The sequence below is a fragment of the Chelonia mydas genome, chromosome 1 (assembly GCF_015237465.2).
Source record: "Chelonia mydas isolate rCheMyd1 chromosome 1, rCheMyd1.pri.v2, whole genome shotgun sequence".
Classification (NCBI taxonomy): Eukaryota; Metazoa; Chordata; order Testudines; family Cheloniidae; genus Chelonia; species Chelonia mydas.
The window spans coordinates 254,961,732-254,973,605 of record NC_057849.1 but is presented as its reverse complement, the minus strand read 5'-3'; the positions used below and the strand labels follow the sequence as shown (position 1 = coordinate 254,973,605).

Sequence of the window (11,874 nt, the reverse complement as noted above, 5' to 3'; positions counted from 1 at the left end):
TCATGGCTCAGGAGATTGGGAATGGCATGCGGGTCACCCATTCAAATCCAACCTTGGGGGACACTGAGTGCAAGGCATTCCCATCTGACAGCTGTCTGATGCTTCATGGGAAATGAGTTGATAAGTCACAGTTCAGAGCGATGCCCACATCCCCCAACAAATGTACCCTCATGATGCTCCTGCATTGGCCCCCTCCTTGACATTCTCAGCAGAAGTGTGAATGGGCCATGGAGACAACTCCCCTCTCTATGAGGAGATCTTTCCAGGGGAGGGCTAAGGCACACTGCGGGTGGGGAGACAGGGAAGAGGGCACTACTGGTGTCTACACAGCACATGACCTGGGTTCAACAGAAGATTCAGGGTCCAGAATTATCAGATAGGCTGGTACCTTTCATCAGCATCAAATTCACTTGTGATTTAGAAATGATCTCTCAAGAGCACCGGCACAATCACTCACTTTTGATTCTATTTGTAAAATAAGCCCCTCCTCTTATCCATATGCAATAGTCACTACATCTTATCATAGAATATGACAAAGAGAGAGAGAGGTTGGTCTGAGCTCAACACTGGGAGCCAGAAACTCTTGCATTTTAAACCCAGTTATGCCACCAACTCTCACTGTGGCCTTGGGCACATCGCTTTGCCTCTCTGGGCCTCAGTTTCCCCACCTGTGAAATAGGGGGAGTAATGTTTTCCTGCCTAATGGAGGTATTGGAAGAATTAGTGTGTATAATGTGCTAACAAGCATGGGAAATGGATTGGGAGGGGGAGGTGCAATTGCAAATACATTTACCCACCTCTCACAAAAAACAGCAATTCAGTGCCTCACAGCTGCCTTTCAAGCAGAGACTCGCTCAGACACAGTGTCAGAGAGAGAGAGAGAGGTGCTGCATGCTGAGACAGCACCTGCATGAGAGGCCAACTAGCCTTTGTCACAGAGAATGGCCCAGCCAATTCCCTGTCATCCTACTCCCTCTGGGAGCTTCTGACAGGTTCCCTCATGCACACGCACATACACCATGCTCTCCCCCCCCCGTTCCCCTCCCCCGCCCTGGTGCCCCCTTCCTCCCCAGTTTCTGGAGTACCTTTTTGCGTTGCCCGTTAGTGTTCAAATAAAGATCTTGGCTTCCCATGGAGCTGGCATTGTTGAGGGGTTGGGGTGTGCCTCGATCTAGCTGGGGCTACAGGGAGAGAAATCAGGATCTAAGCCCTAGGATTCTGCCCTCTCCCATGCTCTCCATAAGCATGTGCCCATCTCCCAATATACTCCTGCAGAAATTCATCCCCAGAGTGCTGAGGACAAAGCACTCTTCATTCAGGCCAGTAGGGGACACCAGGGGAAAGGGTAAAATGCAGGGGCAGAGCTCTATTTCTGTCCTGGCCAGCAGGAGGCATCACAAGGAATGGGACAGAGCTGAACACCAGAGGAGAAGCCAACCTCTGTGCTATTCACTGGGTGGGGCTGCAAAGAATGGGATTCTCCAGCTCTGTGGAAACTGAGGATTGATTGCCAGGGTTTGGATCTGCTGGGGGAGGGATTCCCATCAGCCACTGGTTCCCTCAGGACTCTCACTCCTCCATAGATCTACTCACTTGATGCAAGAGGGTCTCCTCTTTGCCCCTGTCATTCTCCAATTGCTTCTCTGAGCTTAGGCCTAGGGACCGCTCATGGCTCTTCCAGTCACTCTCTGACCATTGACTTGGACTCACAGGGCTTTTCCACATGGTCTCTGGTTGGTGCCCTGAGCTCACCGAGTACAGACCTTCTCCTTGGCTTCTCCAGTCCCTTTCTAGCTGTTGCATTGGATTCATGTGGCACAAACACTCCTCTTGGGTCTTCCACTTGTTTTCTGATCTTTGAGTTTGACTCCTGGAGTACAGAGCCTCTTCCTGGCTCCTCCAGTCCCTCTCTGGCTTCCTGGCTGGGCTCCTGGGGGGCAGGGTCTCTGCCCGGCTCCTCCAGTCCCTCTCCGGCTTCCTGGCTGGACTCACAGGACGCAGGGTCTCTGCCTGGCTCCTCCAGTCCCTCTCCGGCTGCCTAGTTGGACTCCTGGGACGCAGGGTCTCTGCCTGGCTCCTCCAGTCTCTCTCTGGCTTCCCGGCTGGACTCACAGGGCGCAGTGATTTGCCGTGGCCCTTCTGATCATGCTCTGTGCATTTCCCCGGACTCACAGGGTGGCGTTTCTTCTCTAGGCTCTGTCGTTCACTCATGTGTTTTCCAGCACTCATAGGGTGCAGGGGCTCTTTTGCACCTTTCCACTTTCTCTCAGTCCTCGTCACTGGACTCACAGGGTGGGTCTCCCTTGGGCTCTTCCAGTTGCTCTCTGTGTGCTTCCCAGGACTCAAGAAGCACAGGTGCCCCCCTCGGCCAATCCAACTGTTATCTGAGCTCTTCCCGGAGTTTGTGGGGTGCAGGGAATCCCTCTGGCTTTTCCAGTTACTGTCTGTGTGTTTTTCAGGATTCGAGGGCTGAAGAGGCACCCTTTCTCTGTCCAGGCACTTATCTGTACTCATGTGGCACATGGATTCCACTCGGCTCCTCCAGTCTCTCTCTGATCGGCAAGCCGGGCTCACTGAGCGCAGGGCTTCTCCTCGGCCTCTGTCCGGCTGCTCCAGCTGCTGTGGGAGCCTCTTGTTCCCCTAGGGATGAGATCAGAGGAAGGATAAAGGAATGAGTTCTCTAACGAGCTTGTCCACATCCCTCATGCACATTCGGAGAAAGAGGCTATTAGCACATGGAGACCATTCAGTTCATAGATTCCAAGGTTATAAGGAACCACTATATAATAACCTAGTCTGACCTCCTGCATAACATGGGCCATAGATCTTCCCCAAAGGATTCCTGTATGAACTAGAGCAGATCTTGTAGAAAAACATCCAATCTTGATTTTAAAATTGCCAGTGATGGAGAATCCACCACAGCCCATGGCAAATTATCCCAGTGCTTAATTACCTTCACTGTTAAAAATTTACATGCTATTTCCAGTCTGAATTTGTCTACCTTCAACTTCCAGCCCTTGGATCTTGTTACTGATGGCCTACAAAGGAAGGGGCACTACTGTATGTCAGCAGGGCCATTGTATTACAATACATTGTATTACAGTATTGTATTATACTTTTTGCTACGTAAAAGGATACATGGACACAAATCAGACATCAGGAATGGTAACATACAAAAGCCAGTAGGAGAACACTTCAATCTCCCTGGACATTCAATACCAGATTTAAAAGTAGCCATTCTTCAAGAAAAAAAAACTTCAAAAAACAGACTTCAAAGAGAAACTGCAGAGCTACAATTCATTTGCAAACTTAACACCATCAATTTGGGCTTGAATAGGGACTGGGAGTGGCTGGCTCACTACAAAAGCAATTTTCCCTCTATTGGTATTGACACCTCCTCCTCAATTACTGGGAGTGGACCACATCCACCCTGACTGAATTGGGCTTCATCATTGGTTCTCCACTTGTAAGCTAACTCCCTTCTCTTCATGTGCCAATATATATTTATGCCTGTATCTGTAATTGTCACTCCATGCATCTGAAGAAGTAGGTTTTTTACACATGAAAGCTTATGCCCAAATAAATCGGTTAGTCTTTAAGGTGCCACCGGACTCCTTGTTGTTTTTGTATTACAGTAGGGGGCAGTAACGCACAGACCTACCTGCAGCACTTAGCTCCGCCCGCAGAGAGAATTTTCAAACATCAACATGTCTTATCCTCCAATAGGGGGCAGTGGAGTGCACATGCATCTGCACACAAGCAGAGCAGCCTCTCCCATGCGTAAAGAAGTGGCCCCTCTCACCCAACCAGTGAAGGAGCAGTGGTCTAATTTTGCAATGGGGCAGAACTGGGGCACACACAGAGAAAGGGGATGGGGAGAGAGAAGGATCTGGGAATCAAGTGGAAAGGGAGGAGTGGAGGTGATAATAAGAGAAGAAGACAGAGTTGTGTGGCACAGAGAGAGAACAGAAAAGGTGATGGGGACAAGACACAGCTTGAGAAGATGTTTGCTGAAAGGAAGCCAGGGCTGGGCTGTGTCTACTGCTATCTGGCTAAGGAAGGGGCTGGTGATGATCCAGCAACTCACCTCTCTGTACAGGCTGGGGCTGGACTGCCTCCTGCCTAATCGGCCTTCTTTGGCCAGCAGTGGGGTCTTGCCATCTAGCCGGTCCAGGAGGCCCTCCTCCAGGGCCTGGAACGCCTCCAGCGTCTCAGACTTCCTAACAACCACACACAAAGACAATCACAGGTGCTCTTCTGTCTGGGCTTCAAGAGTCCTCACCAGCCCTAGCCTTCACAAGCCACAGTAGGACAGAGAGTGTGATACCATATTTCTGAGTTTGGGTTCCCAGCTTCATCAGAGTCTAACATGAACTGCTCTGTCTGTGCCCATGTCTGCCTCCCATTCTGAGCTCTCTTCTACATCAACCATCCCCCACATGCTCTGCACTCCTCAATTACCTGCATCTCCGCAGACCCAATACACTCCCTATCTTCCCAATGATCCCTAGGCATGCTCTCCACTCCCCCTCATGGCTCCTTTCCCCCTCATGTTCTGCACCCCAATAATGCTTTCCATACCCCATCTACCCCTCCTATTTCCCACCCCAACCACGAGACTGCCCACTCTGTTTTTACCTCCACTCGTGCTCTGTATCCACCGTCATCTCTCCTCCCCATCTAAACTCTAACACCTTAGACTTGCTCTTCCCTCCATTTCCTCTCCCCACATCCTCACCCCGCCAGCTATGGACACTATAACTTTAACACTCAGATTTGGAAGTTCCCAGGAGGCCCCACACAGAGGGATGGAGGCCCTGCCTCCAGCCCCGTCTACACTAGTCTTTAAACTGAGTTAGAGAGCCATGTTTAAACTCAATGTGAGCACCAATGGGAGGGGCTGACTTGCAGGCACTCAGCAGAGCAGTGGGCGCTCACGTACCTCCAAAAATCAGGCTTTCGGTGATACCAACCCTGGGACAGCTCACCTGTTGTTAAAAACACACACAACACACACACACACACACACACACCCCTGCTCGATGTTTCACCTGCGCTCGTATCCAAAGATCCGCTCCACCTCTGCCCGGCCTGGGCTCCGAGTGCGGGAGCTGCTGCGTTCCTGGTCAAATGCCTCCCTGTGACTGATCCGCTTGGGCTTGGGCAGATCAGCCAACACCGTGTATTCCTGCCGCACCAGGCCATGTCGCTCCTCGCCACCGCCCCTCGTGTACCCAGGTAGGTCAGAGTCCAATGAGCTGACGGAGGAAGTGAGACGCCTGCCAGTCCTTATCGGGTCACTGAGCATGGGCAAAGCGCTGTGGCTGGCTCGTGGCGGGGAGGAGACCCAGGTGGGGTCAGATTTCCGGCGTTCCAGAGAGAAATAACCGCTCTCCATCTGATGCTTTCCCCAGCCATCTCCAGCGCTCTGCCTCACAGGACTGGATTCTGGGAGGGAAACAGAAGATTGAGGTTAGGGAATCTCCAAGAGGCAGATACATCCCCTCCCTCACACAGGAGCAGCGTGGCCAAAACCAACAGTGGGTCAGATCTGATACAAAGTGGATATTGGGATAAGAGCCAGAGACAATCCAGAACAACATGGACAAGACCTAGTACCCTGCAGACACTGCCTTCAGAACTGCAGGTGCCAGGCTAGGAGCACTTGGACACCAAGAACCACAAAGACTTCAAAACCAGAACTGCACAGACATTGGGTTGAGAACTGCAGGCGAGGCTGAGAAGCACAGGGACACTGGAGCAAAACTGCACAGACCCTGGGCTCTATTATTACTATTTATCACGTTTAATACAGTAGTGCCTAAGGACCAGCTGAGACTGGACCCCATTCTGCCAGGCATTGTACAGAGTAAGAGACAATCCCTGCCCCAAAGAGGTTACAATCTAAATAGAGCCTTGATCCAGAGACTCCAAGACCAAGCCCACATGGAGAACGAGCCACCTATACCCTGAACTATGGTCTATGGCAGGAGAAAACCAAACCTGCTTTCCGAGGGGAGATTTCTTTCGTGAAGCTCTGGGACTCTGTTCTCCCCCAGGATCCACAGGATATGGTCTGACCCCACCTGGGTCTGTCTGACTGCAGGGCTCCAATCTGCACCTCTTTCCTCTGGCCAGCGTAGTTCATCATGTCTTGTTTGTCCAATCCCAAAATGCTGTCCAGCAGCCTGGTCATTTCACAGTCCTGAAGAATGAAACAGACCACGTCGGTACAAAGGATGCAGAAAGCTACTGTCCCAGACTCTTCTGGCTGGAGGTGCTATGGGGAATGATGCAGCTACACGTGCTGTGTGGAGCTCACAGCCACTTCAATCCCAGGCTCTTCCAGTAGCAGGCACTGCAGGGAGTAGTACAGACATGCTAGCTATTGCGAGTGCATCGTTACTCCACGGCCAACCTCTATCTTCAGCAAGCATGAGAGGGAATGGTGTAGCAATACTGGCTTGGGGGAACAATCAGTTATTCCTGTCTCAGCCTTAGCCAATAGGGGGTGCTGTGGGGAATGGTCTGAGCACTGAGAATAAATGTGGACTCCCAGCATTAGCTGATGTGCTCTTTAGGGGAGTTTACTTTGTGGGTATTAAAGGTCCCTTGGGATTGTGCCTATGACATCAACATCTATCCCTCCCTACACCCAATTACCCAGCACTCTGCAGTTCCCCAGAATATCTCAATACGGGCCTATTTACCCTTTATCTTTTGGGTTCTGCTCATCTCAGGAGCCCAGGGAAAGTGGTCTGAGGGGTTAAGGCATAAGGGGAATTAAACAGCCCAATCCAAAAGACAAGACGACCCCATCTCACCCCAGAGAGTGTGGCGCTGGTTCCGGGACCGGTGCTGGTGTCGGTGCAGATATCAGTACTGGTGCTGGTTTCTCCGTGCTTGTCCTGGGTTCGGCTGCTGAGCTGGGTGTACACCAAGCTCTCCTGCCAGCTGTGAGGCAGGGAAACACAAACAGCTGGTGGTGACTGTACAGCTGAACGTGTTACCGCGGGCAGGCATGGAAAGCTGCGTGAGTGCGGCTCTGCCGGAACGGCCCAGATTAAACAGCCCTAGAGACCCAACTCCTCAATCCCCAGAGCGGGCCAGGCTGGACAGTGCCAGTGAGGGCTCCCCACATGTCGCACTCTGCCAGTGGGCCTCAGACCGGCTCTGGAGAGGCTGAGGAAGAGGGGAGTCCAGTCTCCATGGCCCATTCAGCCCTTGGCCTCTACTGAGCCTGCCAGTGAGGAGCCTGGCTAGTGCCACTGGTGACGGTGGGTTTTCAGAGTTTGCCCCATCTGCCCCTTGCACGACAAGCAGGGATCAATGGTAAGACACCTACCTACCTTCTCCTATCATGGGATAACATCCACCCCTCCCCTCCCCATATTATTTACCTAGCAGGGATCCCTGTCAGCGAAGTGCTTCCCCTCCCACGGTGCAATACTCACCCCTCAGTCCCCTCGTCGAAGCCCGCACACACATACAACTCACACTGGGGAGCTAAGATGCACAGGGGGTCCCAAAGTCCACCTGGGTCTGGCCCACTGGTGGCACCACTGTGTGGGGCCTCCACAGTATGTTCCTCTGGCACCTGCAGGGAGCAAGGGGAGGTACTGGTGACTCCACCGTTCCAAGGGGCTAGTGGGGAGGTTGCCTTTCTTATCAGTCTCATCCTCCTTCCTTTCTTTCCTACCCTGTCTCTCAGGGCATCTCCCTAACACCAGCCTGCCTCCAGGACTGCTGGATCCCCTCACTGTTCCATGATCTCTCACATTCACATTCATATTCTTCTCCTTCCTCAGCAGTCCAGAGAGAGGCGTAGCAAGGCCCTGTTGGATGCTGGAGCAGTTACCTTCCATCTCCCAGGGCTGCAGTCACCCCAAGACAGAGATCGAGTGAGGGAAAAGAGGGATGGGGCACTGAATCCAAGCAAACACTTGAAGGACATGGTGGAGGAGAGGGATATCTGGGGTGTCAGGCCAGGGGGAGGAAGGGGGAACCTTCCCAGGAGAGCCCCAGGACTTAGCTTGATCAGATAAGTGCCCTCTGTTACAGCTGTCACCTGCCAGGCTCACCAAACAAGTGGGAAATGCCAGAGTCTGGCTTTGCTCAGGAGGTCAGACACTGCCCATCACACGAGAACTGATGCCCCAACTGGTGGGAGCTGTTCATCACCTGCATTCCCCAGCCTCTGGAGGATTTTTGCCAAGGCTCCATGTGTCATAGTGCAGGGCAAAGGCTTTCCGGGGGGAGGAGGGTGTAGTCCGAAGGGAGGACTGGAGCCAAAGCCCCTCCCTCTCCGGCTCTATAAGGGCTCTGGCATTTCCCCAGGGTGCTGGCCTCCCCCTTCTCCCAAGCCCAGTTACCTTCCCAGCATAGGAGCAGTGAGGGGGAAGGTTCCTAGCAGCCTGGCTGTCAGCGCAGCTTTCCCTCCATTGTGTCGCCCTCGCTGGGATTCGCTCAGAGGAGACAACTCTGAGCAGATCGCAGGCAAGGGAGCGGTAACTCTAGAGGCCCAGAGCCAGAGAGCGTAGGAGCCTCATTACTATTTCATAATCCTGGGCTGATCACTCCCAGAGAACAATGAACAACACGAAGCCCTCTGTGAACATGAAACCAGCTGGCAACCCACGCTGGGATGGGGCATCACACTCTCCCACTAGCAGCAGGGCAGGGAGCCGACAGGTGACACACCTGGCCCACAGTGCATTTCTTAAGTGAGTTTGGCACTGATGAAATGTGTCTGATCAACAGCCTGGGAGACCAAAATCTTCTGTCCCTCAGACATGTATAGCAGGGACAGCTGCAGTGTGAGCCTCACTGGCACCAGTCCTCACTAATGCACCTCGCCCTGCCCTGGGGATGAAGGAGAGTTTGGTCTCCATGGTCTGTTCAGACCTTGGCTTCTCTGCTGAGACTATCAGCAAGGGGACCAATCAGGGTCAGTTGTGATGTGGGTGCCAGAGGCCATCAGACCTTCAGTCTCTACTAACTCGGGCTGCTTCAAGCAGTGACAAGGTGAAAGGCTCTGTATCCTTTCCCCATCCTGCACCAATGGCTTTCCTCAAAAGGAAAATTTTAAACATACGGCAGCACCCCCCACTATTACACACGTATAGCTTTAAGCCTACAACTCCATCCTGATCTGTATCGGCTCTGCTATTCCAGTCCCACCTTTCCCCCATACTCACTATTCACCAATGCCTCTCAGTCCTGACCTGCCACCCCCCCTTGCTATTCCAGCCCTGAGACTTCCCACGCAGAAGAGCCAATGAATGCATCTCAATCCTAACTTCCAGCCCTCCCTCCCCGGTAGTACAGCACTAGTCCCCTCTTTGATCAGGGCTCAGAATTCATCAGGGCACTAGGGAGTAATTAAATGATGGATTCTGTGCACAGAGGAAATTTCAGCCCCCCCCCAGTGAAATCCAAAAAGCCTCATTGGGTGGCAGTGTTGAGAATTTGCATCCACTCAACTCAGGCAGTCACAGCCCAAAACAATGGAGCCTCATGAAATATTCGTAGCCCTTCAGGTCACATGAAAAGCTCACCTGGTTGCTGGGCTGGTGGTGAGCACCAACTGCCCGAAAACAATTCTGGCATCGGCTCTTGGCAAACACATTGGCCTCAAAGTTCTCACAAGGGGTATGCTCTACAAAGTCTGACATAGCCCATGCCAGGGGAAAGACGTTTCCTCAGGTGTGCTGCCTTAGGGAGGTAACTGCAAAGAAAAGAAGCAATAAAGGCTCGAGAGACAAGACACTTCAATACTTAAGTATTCAGGTCTGGGGCTCATTTAGAAGGAGGAACTTTATTAACAGCCTGGTGTTCACGGCCCCAGTAGGGAATGTTTTGATCTTGGGTTCCTTAGAAGGAGAAATACCATCAATATGCCAGTGTTGGCAGGCAGGGAATGTTCTTATCTGGAGCTCTTTTAGGAGGGAAAACTACATCACCACCTCAGTGATCCCTGGCAAACTGGCCTGATTTGAGTCTTCTTTAAAAGGGATGGAATATATTAATACCTTCCAGCTGATGTCCTGATCTGGGGCTCCTGCAGAAGACAAAAGAGGGATCTTAGTGATCATGTACTCGTAAGGACTATTTGCAAGTGCTTTAGTAGCTTTAGAAACCTGCTTAGCCTTTCCCTGAGCTAATCTATTCAGATCAGTGGGATATTTACTAGCTACAATGCACCAAAAGTGCAGTTCCAAAGCTGATCCTAGGAGCCTTACTCCCAAAGGCCGCCTAGCTCAGCATGGGCTGGGATACTAGAGCTGCCATATATCCTCCCCTTCAGGGGTACTCTCTCTTCCTGTGGAGCAGCTTACCCAGTTGCCACTCTGCAAAAACTGCATCCGATGAAGTGAGCTGTAGCTCACGAAAGCTTATGCTCAAATAAATTGGTTAGTCTCTAAGGTGCCACAAGTACTCCTTTTCTTTTTGGCTGTTACTCTGAAATCTGCAAAAACTGTCTAACACAGCCAGCTGAGGAAGATCCCTGGGGCTATCATGCAGCTTCTCCGCTCATCATCAGAACTTAGAGCAGTGCTGCTGACCAGAGGTTTAATTTTCTCTCCCAAGCACCCAAACTAAAATCAGATACGGTTTTCTTAGGGTAACTGTTGCACTAATTCACTGCAGGTGCCAGGTAAATCACACACAATAGCCACTTCTTGGCCCCACAGGCTGACTCCCCAAACTCGCGTGACATGTTTTTCAGCTTGTTTAATCACCCTGCCTTGTCTTTACAATTGCCATGCAGAGAGGGTTTGTTTGGAAGGGCAGTAAGAGAAAAGCACTTGCATTCACTCCCAGTTCCAGGCCATGGGTAACACTTTTTTTTTTTCCTGGGGTTTTGCTGATTGGGACGAATCATCTCTCTGGGCCTGAGGCTGCCCATCTGTAAATGGGGGGTGATACCCACCCTTTGTGAAGCACTTGCAGATCACTAGCAAAAATAGCTCAAGATAAGGGCTGTGACTATTCATGCAGAAAATAGAAACAATCACTTCATAACGGCGTAACACACTCACCCTATAGGAGTGGGATCTAGTCCAACCCAACCTTCCCCTGCCCACACCCCCTCGGCACTTCACTTACCTTGCACCAGCTCAGGCCCGGCTCCAGCTCATCGCCCGCTGCCTTTTTTTAAAAAACAAAGCATGTATACTTTCCCTGGGAAGTAGAGGAAGGCCACGCCCAGAAGCCCCTTTTTGGTTGGCTGCCGGGAGGCAGCTCATTTGGATACGGCTCCCTTAGTGGCTCCCTGCAAAAGGGCGGGGGAGGGAAGATTTGGGGGTGCAACCCCCCTCCACTTCGCTGCTGTTATAACTTGGGGTGGAAAGGAGTTGACTTCTGTTCTGTGCCCGAGTTTTGTAACCCACGCTGCAGCGACACTGGGCATCGCGTGATTCTTGGTGGGTTGTTTTGGCTGCCCCCCCTCGCTTTGCAATATGGGGAGTCCGGTTTCCAGCTCGGCTAACGATCAGGGGAAGGATGGCCTGGATAGGAAAGTGACAAAGCAATGCAGAGGTCCATTTTCCTTCTTATTTAAAACTGCCTCCCTTTTCAATTAATCGAGTCTCCAGATTCAGGGGGCCCTTGTCTCCTGTATTTCATTGGTTCAGCTGGCCCCCACCTCCCCTCTTTTTTCCCCTCAGCCTGGTTTTAATCTAAGCCAAGAGTAGGACATAAAACAACGTGATGTGCTTGAGGTAAGTCACTGCAGAGCAGTGGCAATGCAAGTTTCTGCATATCCTCTCAACAGAATTCTCCCTCCACAATAGCATGCAAGTGTGAAAATCTTGCCGGCCCATCTGCAAACCTGTGCATAAGTGTGGATGTAAATAAACCCAAGCGTAGCAG

At 51.7% G+C, this 11,874-nt stretch overlaps 1 protein-coding gene across 1 annotated transcript; it reads right to left on the bottom strand.

The window, feature by feature from the left end:
• Positions 1-1,094: 1,094 nt before the first annotated feature.
• On the bottom strand, positions 1,095-11,568 carry LOC122465069 (TRIO and F-actin-binding protein-like). Its single transcript, XM_043543074.1, has 9 exons — positions 11,110-11,568; positions 10,032-10,060; positions 9,558-9,727; positions 7,455-7,597; positions 6,825-6,954; positions 6,004-6,205; positions 5,052-5,448; positions 4,088-4,220; positions 1,095-2,640 (listed from the first exon to the last, which is right to left on the bottom strand). The coding sequence occupies exons 3-9, from the start codon at positions 9,672-9,674 to the stop codon at positions 1,570-1,572; spliced, it is 2,193 nt and encodes a 730-aa protein (XP_043399009.1). The 5' UTR covers positions 9,675-9,727; positions 10,032-10,060; positions 11,110-11,568; the 3' UTR covers positions 1,095-1,569.
• Between the last annotated feature and the right edge of the window lie 306 nt (positions 11,569-11,874).